The 17639-nt window shown below is 31.8% G+C and overlaps 1 protein-coding gene and 1 long non-coding RNA gene across 2 annotated transcripts; one reads left to right on the forward strand and one right to left on the reverse strand.

Moving 5' to 3' along the window:
* Positions 1–3748: 3748 nt before the first annotated feature.
* LOC106430061 (agamous-like MADS-box protein AGL80) lies at positions 3749–9418 on the forward strand. Its single transcript, XM_048756674.1, has one exon. It carries the CDS (start codon positions 5079–5081, stop codon positions 5949–5951), a length of 873 nt encoding a protein of 290 aa, XP_048612631.1. The 5' UTR covers positions 3749–5078; the 3' UTR covers positions 5952–9418.
* Positions 9419–14246: 4828 nt separating this feature from the next.
* Positions 14247–17016, reverse strand: LOC125586872. Its single transcript, XR_007323396.1, has 6 exons — positions 15960–17016; positions 15645–15856; positions 15496–15562; positions 15351–15402; positions 14623–15250; positions 14247–14499 (listed from the first exon to the last, which is right to left on the reverse strand). It is a non-coding gene; the product is annotated as an uncharacterized LOC125586872 (long non-coding RNA).
* Positions 17017–17639: the final 623 nt, after the last annotated feature.

A 17639-nucleotide genomic window follows, 5' to 3' on the forward strand; every position in this document is an offset into this window, starting at 1 on the left:
AAAATACATAAATTGGGAGGAAAATCTATAGTCGTGTTTCAAATTGATATCCCAGAAAACTTGGAGGTTTGGCTTTCTTTGAATTCATGATTCAATGGCATTCTTTGCGCTTTAAATACATTGATGTGATGGTGACGATGACAAATTGAGGAGAGATGTTAGCATTTTGTGGTAAAAATGGAGTAAAGATCATTAGTGGGATTTAAAAAGAAGAATGAATTATTTCAAGAAAAGCTTTTATTTCACTAAAGATTAAAAAAAGGGAGAGAAAGAGATCAATAGAAGAGATGAAGAGTCTGGAAAAAAAAGAGAAAATGGAAAAGATAGAATGGGAAAGAAAGATAAACAAGATGAGTTTAGAACATGGGTAAAACGGTCGCTCTATGTATATATTGCTACAAAGAGTAAGGGTTTCAATGCATTTATTGCAATTTCCTAATTTTGGTTGTTTTTGTGTATATACATCAAATTATCCCAAAAAAAAAATTATACTAAAAGAATAATAAGGCTGAATTTTTGTTCTATTTTGGCAAATTTCCCGATTAAAATGTCTTTAGGTTGTTGCCCCGGAAAAATATAGAAGAGGTCTCTAGCTTATTCAATGTTGATAGACATTCAATGATGATAGAAAAAATATATACTTTTAAGTTTATAAATGTAGGTATAATATATAGATAGTAGGTTAGGATCCGCGCATTGTGCGGGACGAACATTATATATACTATTTGTATGTATTATATGTTCTTTTACATATTTATAAAATAATAAATATATATTGAATAATTAAAAAGTCAGTAACTATTACATATATAATTAAATTGATGTGAACACATAAATAAATTTCATTAATCCAAACAATTACTTTTTTCTATTTTACATTGTATATAATTAAATTTAAATGACGTTAACATATATATAATATGTATTTTAGTATTGATATATATTAAATGATGTTTTCTTCTCATATATTTATTTAATCATTTCTATTTTTTTATAACAAAAACTTTAAATAACTGATGACAAAATTTTCATTGTGTGATTAATAGTTTTAGTAATTTTAAAAAAAATTCAAAGCAAAGTTTAATATTAAGTTGTCAATATTTGTTAAATAACATTTACCAAAATATTTGTTCAAAGAAAATTTTGAAATTAAAATATTTATATATTTTAGATGGTATATAGTTTAATTTTAATATATATCTTTTACACTTAATATTTATTAAATGAGACTTCTTACTTATATGATTTTCTAATCATTTATATTTTATCATAACAAAAACTTTTAAACCATGGATCGCAAAAATTGAATGTGGAACTTTTAACAGTTTTAGTAATTTATAGTCGCTTAAAAAAAGTCAAAATATAACATATACAGAAAATATTAATGTAGTTTTTATTTTATTTTATTAATTTAAAGTAAACAAATATGATAGAGAATACACTAGTTTTTATTGAATCTTTATTATTCAAAATCATTAATTTTCATATATACTTCAGCCACATTAGGCAATTCCATAATTTTTATTTAAGGAAAGAATGAAAACATTAATAACGAATTTATAGTTAGTTAAATAAAAAACTTATTATATATTTAGATGGACCAACATATTTTTCTAAGGATTCTAAGACTTATTGTGGTGATGACAAATGGTTATTTCAAATGTTGCAATGCTTATCTTTTAATATATATGAGATATTTATTAAATGAAACTTCTTACTTATATGATTTTGTAATTATTTATTTTTTTTATCATAACAAAAACCTTTAAAACATGGATCGGAAAAATTTGAATGTGAGACTTTTAACAGTTTAGTAATTTATAGTCATTTATGAAAATCAAAATATAACCTATACAGAAAAAAATTTATTTTTATTATATGGTTAATGTAGTTTTTAATTTATTTTATTAATTTAAAGTAAAAAAATATGATAGAGAATATACTATTTTTTATTAAATATTTATTATTCAAAATCATTAATTTTCATATATATTTTAGCCATATTAAGCAATTTCGTAATTTCTATTTACGGAAAGAATGAAAAACCTTAATAACGAATTTTTGGTTAGTTTAATAAAAATCTTATTATATATTTAGATGGACCAACATATTTTTGTAAAGATTCTAAGACTCATTGTGATGATGATACTTAGCTAACTTAATTGTTGTAATGCTTCTTTTTTAATATATCCTACTATATAAAAGGGACTAAATTCAAGGTTTTTGAGACTATCCACCTCAGCCAAAATATTCTCATCCAAAATGAATTAAAAATAAATGTCATTTAGAAAATAATTAACTAACATACAACTTTTGATATTTCTAGAAATTTCAAATTTGTAACTGCTAATTTATTAATAGAATCATATATCTATATTGAATTATGTTCTATTTTTAATCGTTAGACTTTAAGGGTAAATAAATTATTAATTTATAATATATATAGTTTATAACTTTATATTGTAGTTATAAATAAAGAGAAAATAATTGGGAAGAGTGAATAAGCTCATGTAAAATTATGTAATTAAAATAGTAAAATGGTGAGTATGATGAGGTGAATCTAAGAAAATTTGTTGTAAACATTTTGGTGCTTTCTTCGTCCACTATAATGATTTTAAATAAAATATATATTCACATAAATAAGTCAATATTTGTTGTTTTTTTTTTGGTAAGATATTAAGATTATCATTTTCTGAAAGGTTACACTGTTGTTTTTAAACAATTTATTACAGCAAGGAAACAAAAACAACCAACAACAACTCAAGGTAAAAAAAGCCTTAAGGAGATCTTATACAAGAAATATAAAAAAGAAGTAGATAAGAGGAGAAAGAAGAACTTGCCGGGTAAGAGAGGAGACAGTCACGCATCATACGGTCGAGAGAGGCAAGGATGACTGATGAAGGTGAGGAGACAGCTGTGAACACACGAGCATTACGCTCTTTCCACAACAGGTAGATGGCTGACTGAAAGTAGAGCTTGATGACTGGAGTAGCATGTGCATCTGCGTTGACGCGAGGTTGATTGATCTAGGCTGCAACAGAGTGTAGATCAGCCGGAGGAGAAATCCAAACTTCAGCAGCAAAAGACTCCCATATCAAGCGAGAGAAAGAGCACTCAAAGAAGAGATGATGGTGAGTCTCTATTTCCAGATTACAAAGGACGCACGTTCCGGAGACATTTAACCCCCAACGCCTCAAGCGATCCTTGGTTGGCAGTCTTCTCCGCAAAGCCAACCATGATATAAACGCATTACGTGGAATATGTTCCTTGAACCAAATAGTCTTGTGCCAATATTTATTGTTGATTGTGTTTATATTCTTATCTGACATTAGTATCCATATTTTTTGGTAAACTGATCCAAAGAGATTAGTTTGTGGCGCTAACCAAACGAAGATTATAGTGTTTACTTTTGATAAAGTAATAGGTTGAATGATAGATGGCATGCGTGCCTTTTCACATGGAAATCTGCACATATATTAAAATTGTAAGTTTTGAATCATAGAGAAAATATAGTGTATATGACTGAAGTTGGTCCATTCTGAAACTAAAGATGGCTAAAATTCTTCTTTGTCAAAATGCATAGATGTGAATCTTATATGAATAGAGTTCTCCATTGCTTATAGCAGTGTAATAAACTCTGTGTGTAAAGGAGAAAAAATGTTATATAAGTGAAAACAAAAATTATGATTTTTTTTTCTTGTGCTTATAGGCTCTTCGCAATTTAAAGAAGAAAGAATATATTGTGTGAAAATCTTTGGCTCGGTCAAATTTTATCCAGTTGTTTATAAAACTGTTGTTATCTGATTCATGTAATTTTTCAGTGTTGATTTAAAAGCCCAAAAAATCCATCTATACTGACTTTTTGATATTTTTTCTGTAATTTGAATTTAAAAATAGATAAAACTTTCGATAAGTTATGTAAAATCATAACAAGTATTTAGTTTTAGAAAGCATTTACATGTTTCAAACTTATAATATATACATATATAATGTTTAAAATTATGCATATAAAACCTGTGTAAAATGTGTCTGAATATGTTTCTCTTCTTTAATGTGTTAATCGTACTATATATAACATTATTTTAAAATTTCAAAAAGTTTATGTCATTGTCACATACAAAAAACCATCAATAAAAAATATAATTCTCCATCTACGACAAGAAAAATGAAAAATTATAAATTTAAATTAAAAGAAAAACAAGAAGTTAATATAAAAGAAAAAACTGACAAATAATATTATAAATAAAATAAATTTATAAGACACAATCCGCGCGAAGCGCGGAAAAAATCTCTAGTAGGGGATAATAAAAAGACGAGGTGTATGATTCTGATTTTTAGAGAATTATTTCGACAATGCTTCGGTTATACGTTACTTTAAGTGTTAAGATAATCTACATCAGTGTTCCAAAAAAAAAAAAAGATAATCTACATTCGTTTTGATCGAAAAAGAAAAGGAAAAGCTATATTCAAAACTCCAATAAAGGAAAATAATCACAGAAATCAGAAATGTATTATACCAGCTGCTTATATAAACAAATCTTAAAAAACTATCACAAATATACGCAACTATTTGTTTTTAAAACAGGCGTAGCATTTCTACTAATGTGAAGTGGTTTATAAAATTTCATAGCCTAAGTGAATAAGATGAAAGAAACTTTCATAATAATAACAACCTATTACCATCATTTTAATATATCAAGTTTTACGAACCCAAATTAAACAATGCACTAATTTATTCTAATTCACGATTTTAAACATCTATCTATTTTGCGACGTAACACCGAGTTGTAAGACATTCCCACAGAAAGCTTTTTCAAATGTTGATTGCAAATTATGCATTTTGTATTGCTGTTTTTATTTTATTTTAGAGCTTTATTACAAGATAAGAAACATTTATTAGTTAAATACAATACTTATTAACTATTGTTAATACTTTGTATTTGTTGACTAGCTAATTAGTTCAAAAATAATATCTTTAATTTGAAGAGAGAAAATCTTTTGTACCTCTTGGTCCCAATATAAAACCCAGCACGACCTCAATACACACCATAACAAATAAAGGAAAGGGAAAAAGTATCATGACAAGAAAGAAGGTCAAACTTGCTTTCATTGCTAACGATTCTTCGAGGAAAGCAACTTATAAGAAAAGAAAGAAAGGTTTGATGAAGAAAGTGAATGAGCTCTCGACTCTTTGTGGTATCAATGCATGCGCAATCATCTACAGTCCCTACGACTCTAATCCAGAGGTGTGGCCATCAAACTCCGGAGTGCAAAGAATAATTTCGGAGTTTCGTACATTGCCGGAGATGGACCAGAACAAGAAAATGGTGGATCAAGAAACCTTTCTCAGACAAAGGATAGCCAAAGCCTCGGACAATTTGAAGAAACAAAGGAAGGACAACCTAGAGATGGAGATGACCGAAGTCATGTTCCAATGTTTGATAAGAAACATGGGGATGTTTAATCTGAATATTATGGATCTTAATGATTTAGGTTATTTGATTGATCAATATCTTAAAGATGTTAACCGCAGGATCGAGATACTAGGTAATTCTCGTATGGAGCTCGGTGAATCCTCCAACAATGTTGCGGCAGAAGCGAGTGGAACGTTGGCTGTTGTGGAGGCTACAACCGCTCCAGCCGCTACGATTCAGCAGCAACAACAGTTTCACCAACATGTTGTACTCTATGAGAGGCCTCTGAATCTGAATCTGAATCATAGTCATGAACAGCAACAACAACAATGGTTTATGCACATTATGAACCAGCCCCAGCAAATGAGTCATGCTGCTGAGCAAATGGGCTTTCCGTTCATGAATGATAACCACCACCAACAGCAGCAGCAGCGACAGATTCCCGGCGTTTTCTCCACCACTCCGACAACCGTTATTTCAAGCAGTATCAATCCCGTTACCAGTTCAAACCGTACCAATAATACATGGTTCCGCTAGGGTTTCGAGAGTGGACGTTCACATTACGTTTTAGACAAAACCATGCATGATTCCACAAAGTGTTTCTTTTCTTGTTTCCATTTCAGTTTATTGTCTTTATTCTGCCGTTTTATTATTATGGTTGTCGTTTATAGTTTACATGCATTGGTGATTTGGTTTTTAATGTTACAGATTTGTGATTCTCTAGCTTTTATTGTAAGTTTGATACTATGTATTATTTCCTTTCAAGAGAGATATGCGTTATCTTTAATTTTAAAATAAGCAGTGAATAAGGTTTAGCTGTTGGATTCAGGTCGTCTACCAAACGGTAACAAAGTTGTACAGTTCTGGACCAAATTAAAGTTCAGTTCGGTTTGGTCAGAAAATGAAACATTAGCTAGGTTCCGTTTCGGCTAAGAAAACAAGGGTGGAAATTGAAAACATTAGAGCATCTGCAGCAATAAATTTAGTTATCCACGTTTCTCAACAATAAAATTATTAATATGTTAATTTGATGAATAAAATTTAATGCTGTAAAATTTGTTGTCTCATCCAATAAATGACATCTGTAGAAAAACTCTCTCAAAAGAAGGTGTGAGTCTCTTCTTAACCAATCACTTCTCTTGTTTTCTGATTTCTCTTTCTTACTTTTTATTTTTATATTAATATTTTTGTTCAAATACTCTTATTAAATTTGACCGATGCAGATGCCTTTTAGGTATTTTAATAAAACACAAAAAAAAACTTTTTCTAGAGAGAAAGAATTTCCACGTCTGGGATCAGATAAAAGAAAATTGTTTTCCTAGTCAAAGCTTTAAATATTAGAAATTTGACTAGAAAAACATTTTCCTCTTATCTGATTTAAAGTTTTTTTAGATCATTTATTGCATTTTCTCATCTTCTTATTTCTTCCATCTTGTTTTTCTTGTCGTTTTCTTTCCACGCCTTCAAACATCTTCTTGTTCTTGGCAACAGTTTCAACCGGCCATGTCTTTTTCTCTAGCTCTGAGCTATACTTGCGATGTCGTTAGATGAGGACGATAAACACTTTAACCTTCCTGATCTTCCTTAATATAGTTCTAGCCAGAAAGACTCTTTGCGTCTGATTAGAAGACTTTTAAATCATGATTGCCAAAAAATCTCTAATCTAATCAGAGACATGCTCCATAAGTGGAAAATATACGATCGAGTTCATGGCATAGCGCTGACTTCAGAGAAGTTTAAATTTATATTCAACCTTGAGCATGACTTGATCGTAATTCTCAACAAACGCATTCACACCTTCAATGATTGGGTGCTAGCAGCCATTGAGAGATGGACTGAGAAGCCGCCGCCTGATTATCTTCCATACATCAACATCTGGGTTAGGCTTCGTCATATTCTGTTTAATCATTACACTGCTGAAGCTATTTCAGCTTTAGCTGATCTTTTTGGACCAAGTAGTCGAGGTTGCTTTTGATCATACAGAACTCAAAGTAATGATTATATATGTCAGGGTTATGATCAGGTTCGACATTTCCAAGCCTTTGGGTAAAACTGATATACCATGTTTCTTACCACTTACGATAGTATAAGTTCTTTATGGAGTCTATTATTTACTTTTGAGTTGTTTTAGATTCTTTTCAGATTCAGTACTTTTCGAGTCTATTTATGATGCAGAACTACGAAGATGTGTCAGAAGCTTAGCAACAGAAGCAGGACTTTCCAAGATCTAGTGAAGCTCATATTTTTACATGATATAAAGATTTGAGTTGGATTTCCAGTGCCACCCGTTTAAAGTTAATCAGAAGGTTGCATCAAAAGTTATGCTCAGTTTAGTCTCACGCACGAGAGGAAGCTGTCGAGGTTTTAGCCTAGTGTCGAACGATACCAATGTGAGTGTCGAACAACACTCCTCCTGATCAGAGCCTGGCGAGTTTTTATCAACTTCCAAGAATTGTATTTTGGCCCAAAATTTTATAATATTTACAAAAGAGCCTAGAATATGTTTAAGCTATATTTATCTTTTTGGAGAGAAGATTAGAACTCTTTCTGAGATCTATTTGAAACTCCGGTTTTGATTCATCATCTATGACATTTATTCAGACTATGATTTATGTTATTCATGTCTGAGTCCGGTTAGGTTTAGGAATCTCATGAATTTAATATGATAATCATTGATTGCTAGGGTTATTTACTGATTTCTACATATGGGTGGTTTGTAATACAATCTGAGAGGCACGAGAGTGCTATTAATTAACGGAACTCGAGCCCTGAATCTGGTTTATTGCTTGTTTGATTCATGGAATATGCAGCGAGGGTTGATATTTGATGAGAGTTAAGCATCTGATAGTTTGTCGCATCGAGAGTTAGATAACTTATTGTTTGTATTCAAGTTCTAGAATCGAACATATAAAAACCCTCGCCATCACTGATTGTGTTTTGAATATCTTGATTCATAAATTCCAAGATCTATCGCTTCCTTCTGATATCTTACAACTGTTTAGATTTACTGTTTTGTTTACTCTTTATTTATTTATTGTCTAGCTTAATCTGATCGCGATAATATATTGCGTGAAACATTGACTTCATATGGATTCGATCACTAAGTACTATTACGAACCTCTTATTTGAGAGAGTAAATCGAAAGATAATTTGGGCATATCAAAAACCAAAGTGGTTAATCTCCCAAGCGGTGAACAAACTATAATTCTCTATGAGTACGAGAGACTATATTTCTTCTGTCAACGTTTTACTCATGAGCAAACTCAGTGTCCTATAAAGCCCAGTGCTTCACAATCAGGAGTGGATCTCAATTATCCTAACCAAAAGAGTACATCTATTCATGAGCCTTTCTTAAAAAGGAGATGATCCTCTCTATGTTGTGTTGTAGGTAGATCAAGTTGGAATAAATCATGTCACGGGTAGACAGTGTGAATGAGAGGGTAAAGAGGAACAATGTGACTGAAAAACTTCTTACTTTCTCATTGAACCAACTGTTTCTTTACAAGCTTCTATTTATATACAATAATGAAATGTTTCCTAAACCTAGTTCCCTCAGTCTTGGACCACTCGCCACGTGTTGCTTGTTTAGGAGCACTCTACAGCTTGCATGACGGTGATGATAGGGTCATAGTCACGTCCCAAACCGTTGAGGAAAGTGAAGATATTCATAGATTCTTCAACCGGTTTCCCAATAGAGCTTGTCACAGATAGCTCTAAACTCACGACAGTAGGTGACAAAGTCTTTACCTTTCTTAGGAGCACTCTACAGCTTGCAAGGGGACATAACGGGTCGATAGAGACATCTCACAGCCAGCTCCAGCTGGTTCCTTTGTCCTCATTCTCTGTTGCTTGGACAGTACGGTTTCACCATTCTGACTCATCAGTTCAAGACGTTGGGCCTTCATTCTTGGGCTAGGCGAGCCCACTGGGTTTTGATGTTGTGTACTTTCAGACAGAAAATAGCTCTGACGTCCTTGAAAGTAGGAAGCAATATCTCATCTCTGCTTCTGGTCTAGAAAAAAATATTAAAGAGCAGAGAATTAAGTTGTCTCTAGCTCATATTGGGAATGACCCTATGACACATAAATCCTTTTTTTTTTGTGGCCCAGAAATCTTATCTCAGTTTAGAATTTCTCCGGATAATCACAAATCAAGTTGATAAAGGCAAAGGTCATGTGTATGAGTTTGGTTTAAAAGATTTCAACAACTCTGCTCAAGGTAACTAAGGCTACGATAGTACCATATCAAGCTGCTTGCCTCTGCAATCCAAGCTGGTCAAGCAAGAACATGAGCTCATGTACCTGAATTTTTCTATTTTGAAGGCTCAGCTAACTCCTGCTACGATGATAGCAAGATATCTGTAGATTTTCACCCTGTTAAAAGCTCAGTCATGTATGAAGCTGGACCTTATTCTTCAACTTACACTTGAAAGATTTAACAGAGTAGGCTCCACTCTACGTTGGATGTCTTGTGGGTAGGGCCGACTCAATGGTGTCATGGGTCCTGGGGTAAAAAAAATTTAATTTCTAAACTATTATTTTTCTTTAAAAAATCTGATAGATATATGTTTTTTTTCATAATACCATAAGTATTTTTAAAAATAAATCTTTGAAAATAAAAAAAATACTTTCATATAAAAAAATTGGATCCCTTTTCTTATTTTTAATATAAAATACATGTATTTTTTAAAAACAATCGGGCTCTTATCTATTAAGAAATAGGGAGACAACGGATTGGGTCTGGGACGGTCGCACCGCTCGCTCTCCTATCTAAGCCGGCCCTGCTTGTGGGAAAAAAAACTCTTGCGCTGTTTTAATGCTTTATGCTGCATCAGATTGGTTTGGACCCGGCTATTATGAGATACATTGAGTAAGTAGAATTCCCTTCAGTCGTACCTTTCTGAAGTTAAGCTCTTCAAAACAACTTGCTGGATTCAAGTTAAAGTTATTCACTCATGGAAGTAATTCAATGCGCAATTTGGAGATCAATTTTCTGAGACAAAAAGGTAAACCAAATTCCATATACTACTCTTTGAAATCGTAAACGATCAGTCTTAACTAGATTCATGGGTTTTTATATTGTTATGATTTAGGTTCGACCGGTTGTTAGCATTTTGAAACAGTCACAAATGTTACAAATCACTTCAAACCGCTCCAAACCTATTAAAATCAAAAAGTAGTTTTCTTTGCGGTTGCGGGAGGTTGCGCCTGGATAAATAAATAGAAATAAATTTTTAATTTATATTTTAAAATTAAAATATATGTACATTTTATATTTTAATTTTAATTCACTAACAATATCATAATTTAATTTATAAAAACTTTAAACCAAAATTATTCACTATATTTTTAAACATTAATATATATATACATGTATAAAATATATACATACATAAACGAAAAAAACATTCTTTTAAAAGTTATATATAAATCTTATTGACATTATAAATTTCATTTAAACTAAAAAAATAATAATGTAATACCGTTATTAGCTACATTTTATTAATATTTATTATATTTCTTAATAGTATGTTTTGATATTTTATAATGTTATAATGTGTGAATATTGTTATTTTATTATTATACATCTACAATATCTCATAACCAACCAGTTACAAATATCTCGCAAACGCAACAATTTCTAACCAATGTACCAGTCGTACAAATCGTTTATTAACGCTAGAAACCGAAACAACCAATATCTTCAAAATCCCACAACCGCTTCAACCAGTCAAGTTCATAAACAACAAGCAAGGATAAATCATTTAGGGCTTAAGTCGGTCATGAAATAGGCTCGACCCGTCTTCTGGCATCAATGTCGATCAGAACTCCTTGTAATCCTTGATAGCTTCCTCTCGCGAGGCATATCTAACCGTTGGATAAACCTCAAACCGGTGGCATTAGAAAGATAACTCAAATATCTATCTTGTGTTACTAATCGCACCGTGTGAAGGTCTTTATCCATAACTAAACTTCTGACGTGTCTATACAGTTCTGCACCTCAAATAATTCTAAAATCACCAAAGTTCTCAAAACGTACCTGAAAAGACTCTAAAACAGACTCCAAGCACATATAATATACTCTAAATTGGTCATATACCTTGGTCTAAAAATGGTAAATCCATGGTAAGCCCTCTTAGTAGGTGACTAATTGTTATACTCCCTCTGTTTCATAAAGTTGCATGTTTTAGTAAAACAATTTGTTCTAAAATGATTTTTTTTTTGTATTTTTAATGCATATTTTATCAATTAATAATGATTAATTGCAAAATTTCAAAAAAATTAATTATAGTTACTCAATTGTTATTGGTTTAGAATTATGGGAAAAAGATAATTACAAAAATTCATGCATGTATAAATGAGATTAAATATGTTTATTAATACTAGATTCTTTTTCCGCGCTACGCGCGGATTATATGTTTTAAATTCCGAACCCAAACCAAACCGGCATAAATCTGAACCGAACCCGAACCGAAATTTAAAAATACCCGAATGTAGCTAAAATCTTTAAATCCGAAAACTCGAAACCCGAATAGATCAGAACCGAACCCGAATGGGTATCCGAAATTATGTTGTATTGAAATTATGTTGTTTTAATTAGCTGTATTTATCTTTCAGAACTGTTTATATATCTATTTTCATTGGTAACCGAAAAAGATATAAGCATATATTTTCTAAGTAATTTTTACAATAATTTTATTCCATTTTTAAATGTAAATTTGGATAAATGCATAAAATTGAATTTCATTTACCTTAAAATACATCAGATTCAAATCTAAATAAGCAAAACAAACATATGTCTTTCCAGTTAAAATCATTGAGGTTACAGTTTCTCAGCTTGGCTCGGCAAAAACCCTAATCATTCCCATAATGTCCTATAATTTGTATCATTTTAAGTTATTATATATTTGTCTGTGAACACATACATATTTAAAACTCTTATCAAACAAATAAAATTTGTAATTTGTAAAACTTCTAATTTGCTGATGTCGAAAACTTTTAATAATATAACATATTAAATAAGTGGTAAATTTGTATAACTGCTGGACCTCTAATACCAAATAAAAATAATACTATTATTATTATTTTCATTTTTATTTAATGTTTTGGAATTGTGCACATATATTAAAAACATTTAATTTTATATATTTTCTAAAAAAAAACATCATTTAACCATATTTCATTCAACGCATAAATAATCTGCAAATATATAAAATATAAAATAGCATAAAAATAACAAAATTTTATATTGAAAATTGAAAAACTCTTGTAGTTTTAAACCAAAAAACTTCAAACTTCATATACTAAAAACAGAGTGTATAGTAAAGATATTTTCGTACATCTATGAATATAGACCTGAGCATTTTATTCGGATCCAAAAATTTGAACCAGAACCAACGCGAAAATACTCGATACGAAACTGGACCGTAAATTTATAAATACCTAGTTGGTTTAAAATTGCCTTACACAAAACAACCGAAGCCGAAAAAAAAACAAACCGAATAGTCCCATACCCTAATAGACCCTGCCCCATAAAGAACCGACCTGAATAGATCCTCTGATAAGACCCATTTCATATCCGACCTAAAACATGAATATCCAAAACTATGATTTTATGTGTCTATTTTCTCTGTATTTATTTAATGATTTAGTTGAAATGTCTTTTTGTTAGCAATCTTCGTTTTTATATTAATGATTTTTTATGCAATGTGAAACTTTAAATGTCAAATTTACAATTTATAATTTATAATTTTAATACTTAATAGTTTATTTTGGTTATTTTATAAATTTTAGATAAATATGACGGATTTAGGGTAATTTTGATGGAGTTGGGTACTTCAGTTTTTTGGATCTTAAATACCCGACCCCGAATCGGCTATGGATCCGAAAATGACATGTATTTTTACTATAGATCTAAACCAATCCGGATCCAAGAGGAACCAATCCGAACCTTAAAGGAACCAACTTGTATCCAGATAAAAAAATTCCAAATACCTAATTGGATCCAAATGCTAAGATCCGAAGGGCTCGGACTTGAGAGGAACTGAACCGAAGACGCGAATTCTCAGTCCTATGTGGATATGTATTATCTTGCATATGTAGATACATACTATTTTTAGCACTGATATATTATGATATTATAGAAATATTACATAGACGATTTTGTATCCGACAATGCTTCCTAATTTATGAAAATTCACGTCTGATTATATCACTTTGAATCGTTCTATTAAATCCACGTCTGGCTATACTTTCTGCACCATATTAAAGATTCTATATGAAAAAGATCTACTAATCTGCATAGTTTGTTCTATTCTAAGATTCTAAAATGAGAATTCATGGTGTAAAATCATTAATTAACCATTAGTAAACCAAAAGATCAAACAAACTTCCACTTGTAGATCTTTTTTTTTCTTATTTGATTAAGGGGGCATCCATTTCTGGTGTGGAATATATATGTTGTTCATGCTTAATTTTGATGGAATTAAAATATGCATAGATGGTTTGGTCGGATTATAAGAGATTAAAAGTATTTTTGTGTTTTTTTTTCCTAGTATCAATTTATTTTTACAGTAAACAATTTAAATTACTTTTCAATTTAATTTAAATTTCAAAATACCTTATTTATTAATATGCCATAAAACATTTATTACACACGATTTCATTTGTTTGAATATGTCCATGTTTTCACAAATGATGTAATATATGCATATTGTATCTGTGGCAAAAACTAACGTATTTAATTTGCAAAATTATTTTTTACTAAACTGTTAAATTGATCTTAATTTGTTATGTGCAACTTTTCTAATTTCATTTATAAAGACGTGAAGACTCCACAAAATCACAAATATTATTTGAATAGTAAAACAAACAAATAATTATTTACTACATCACTCCACATTACAAATCGTGTAATCTTTTTCTTGACTCACAACACAAAAACAATTTATATGTTCTTCAGGTCATCAAAGAGACATCTAATTTACATAGGATATACGATGTTTCAGATCAGGAAATAAAGTACTTGGTTGTGGCTTTTGCTTCCTCAGAGACTAATCTGTGTCTCATTCCTTCAAAGCTATAATCTGCAATTCAACAGAAATATCAGAAAAGGTTGTAGATTTGCGGACAAATCTGAGGTACACGGAGAAAACACTGAGTCAAATGGCAAAAAAAAAAAAAAGATTGACACTCAGTGATAAATTCACCTCTGAAAATGCGAGATAAGCGGTGAGAGCTGCCTCCATTTTGCTGAATATTTTGTCAAATTGAACTCAGAAATAATCGAAAGAAGATCATTCAACTCAGCATTACTATTTGAGGAGAACTGAACATGAGTACATGACCATTCAATTTCACAGAGAAAGCTTGATCCATAATATTCTTCACCAGATCCAAAACTGTCTTGCCTATTCATGTTTCAATTTAAGAACCGAGGAAGCACCATATGGTTTAGCTGAGAACTTGATTTCATAGCCTCCAGCTCCATCAATTCAGATAGCATTAGTATATCAAATCCTCTTTGTTTCAATTCATCTGACGAAGCTATTCCATCACTTTCTCTTGTGTCACATACTTCTTAGTAAATCGAAAGCTCAAAAACTAAACCAGTAACACGATTACAGGAAAGTGAAATCTATTATTTATTTACCGTGATGATGATGAGTTTCCCTGCGAATGCAGGCCCTTTTAGATAAGCTAATTGCTGCAACTACAGCAGCTCCAGATGAAATCTCGACCTGATGTATGTATTATGTTCCCCCCCCCCCCCCCCCCCCCCCCCGCACAAAGTACCAACCCAATACCTTAGAACACTTCATCAAGTAACTTAACCCCCTGTACAAAACATGTAGTAGTGTTCTATAAGGAAGATGCCAAAGTGAAAAATTCCAGTTTGAGAAGTTTTGAATTAGTATGACTGATGAATTCTCCTTACCAGTACTGTCTACAGAAATTGTACTTCTTTCTGATGGCTCAACACCAACGACCTGTGTTTTATGTTTTAAGGATGTTTAGGAATAAAGCAATCACAAGGTTAAAACAAAGAACCAAAAGCAAGAGATAAAGAAAGACTTTAATACCACCAGTTCCAATTCGACATTATCTTTGTATATTCTCATATCTCTGGTCATGTAGTTTCAAAGGGATCTTACCAAAAAGGAAAATATCTAATTAGGCCACAAACCAAAGCTAGAATAAAAGAGTAAATGCTCTTGATACGTTTTTTTACCTTTGGATTTGCCGTTTTATAAAATTGCTGAAACATATAATTAAGTATTCTTTGTCTTGAGAACTCTCTTTAGCTCTATCCACCGCACCTTTCAGACGTTTCTCTACAGTGTCTCAATATTAAAACATGAGAACTTATAGAAAGTCAAGAAAGATGTGCACAATAACCTTTCTTGGACTTATGGCTCCGCAATATTCTGCATCAAAACTCTACTATTTTCCAAAGAAATAGAAAAGGGGAAACAAAATAAGTAAACCGAAAGAGGGAGAGAGAGAGAGAGAGAGAGAGAGAGAGATCTAAAGTTGTCATACATACATGGAGATAAAGCTTTTTGCCGATAAGGGAAAGTAGTCGCCCGCCGTGTGCTGCATCTGCACCGCACTTCACGGTCCGGCCACTGCAAAGAGAACTTCCAGGGTCATCTGAAGAGAAATCTGGATCTTGGAGATTGGATGTAGAATGCTTTATCAAAGGGAAAGAAAATGAATAAATAAATGAGTGATTTAATATCTCCCTGGAATTAAGCCAAACGAACGAAGAATTTTTGGAAGATGTAACAATCCAATTTTTGCAAGGACTCGTGGAGAAGACGAAAGGTATCCTATAGTTGAGATGAGTATGTAGTTTTGGCTGACATGTCACATAATGATTGGATGATTTTATTTGCAGACGTGGCAGTCTCCCTACTCCTCATATATCCCTTTTAGTATAGGTTAGATGTGTAAAATTCTAAAATATGTATTATTTTGAAAGAGACGGAGTATATACGTTTTATCAAGAGAATTAAAAAATGAGTTATTAACACAATAGGACACTTTATGTCTTTTTATTACATTCTAGAGCACTTATGACTACTGAGGTAGTTTCTAGTAACTACAATGACTGAGCTAACTAAAATGGTCCCACAATTTTTAAGAACTAGTCACATTTCTTTTTTCTTGGGACCACACGTTTGAAACTTAAAACCAGAGAAGAAACAGAAATCATCAAAGCTTTTTCTTCGCATCTTTGCAACTTTCCACCGCCTCCGGGGTTTGTGCTCACCGCCGTGTCTACACTGTCATGGTCTGTCGCCGCAAAGTGAACCAGTGGTGGTTCGAGCTCGGGATCCATCGTTGGTCGAGATTCCCTTTTCTTCAGCTTTTACCAGAAACTCTCGATCCGCCGCACTGTGCCTCAGCTCATCTTTCCTTGTCATGATTCATCATCGCCGTGACGTTCCTGCCTCTCCGATGCTCTCTGAAACTGGCACGTCAAAGCTGAGAGCAACAATGGTTATTTTGGGCGTTTTTGCAAATGTGGTCCAAAACTTATTTGTTATTTATCTTGTAATCCCAATACTTTTTAAATATACAAAATGGTTTTTAGTTAGAAATTATACCCTAAACTTCAGAAATTACATTATACCCTAAACTTACGGCAATCACCTCCGCATCACTCCGGCCACATTTGTCGTTGAAGAATCACCTACGCATCACTCCGGAGTGCTCAGATCCACCCTGTGGCCGTTCGGAGTCCGTGTGGCTCGTCTTCTCCGTCGCAGAGTACAAGCTCGAGGGCAACAATGGTGAAGTGTATGCATTTTGCGCGTTTGGTCCTTTCAGTTTTAGATTTTTCGTTTTTGACTTCAGACTTGCTGATTTGCAACAATCACCTTTTGATTTGGGTTTTTAGTTTTCATGTTTGATTTCAGACTTTCAGATTTATATAAATGATCTTTTTAATTCGCCCCAAACTTTTGATGTGCATTTTAACACCTAGTATACTATTTCAATGATCAAAATGAATTAAAGTAAGAATCTAAAACTCAGCAAAATTATGAGCTCTAAAAAAAGACAAATAGACCGTTGAGTGTACAATGATTTATATGAACACCAAAAAATTTTTTTCACTATCCACATGTACAACTATTGATATGTACACCAAAAGTAATTTTTTCCATCAAAGATTAATTAATTTCTGTAAACAAAATTAATTTTTCATCAATGATAGATA

Source organism: Brassica napus, chromosome A2, assembly GCF_020379485.1.
Source record: "Brassica napus cultivar Da-Ae chromosome A2, Da-Ae, whole genome shotgun sequence".
In the NCBI taxonomy this organism is placed as follows: domain Eukaryota; kingdom Viridiplantae; phylum Streptophyta; class Magnoliopsida; order Brassicales; family Brassicaceae; genus Brassica; species Brassica napus.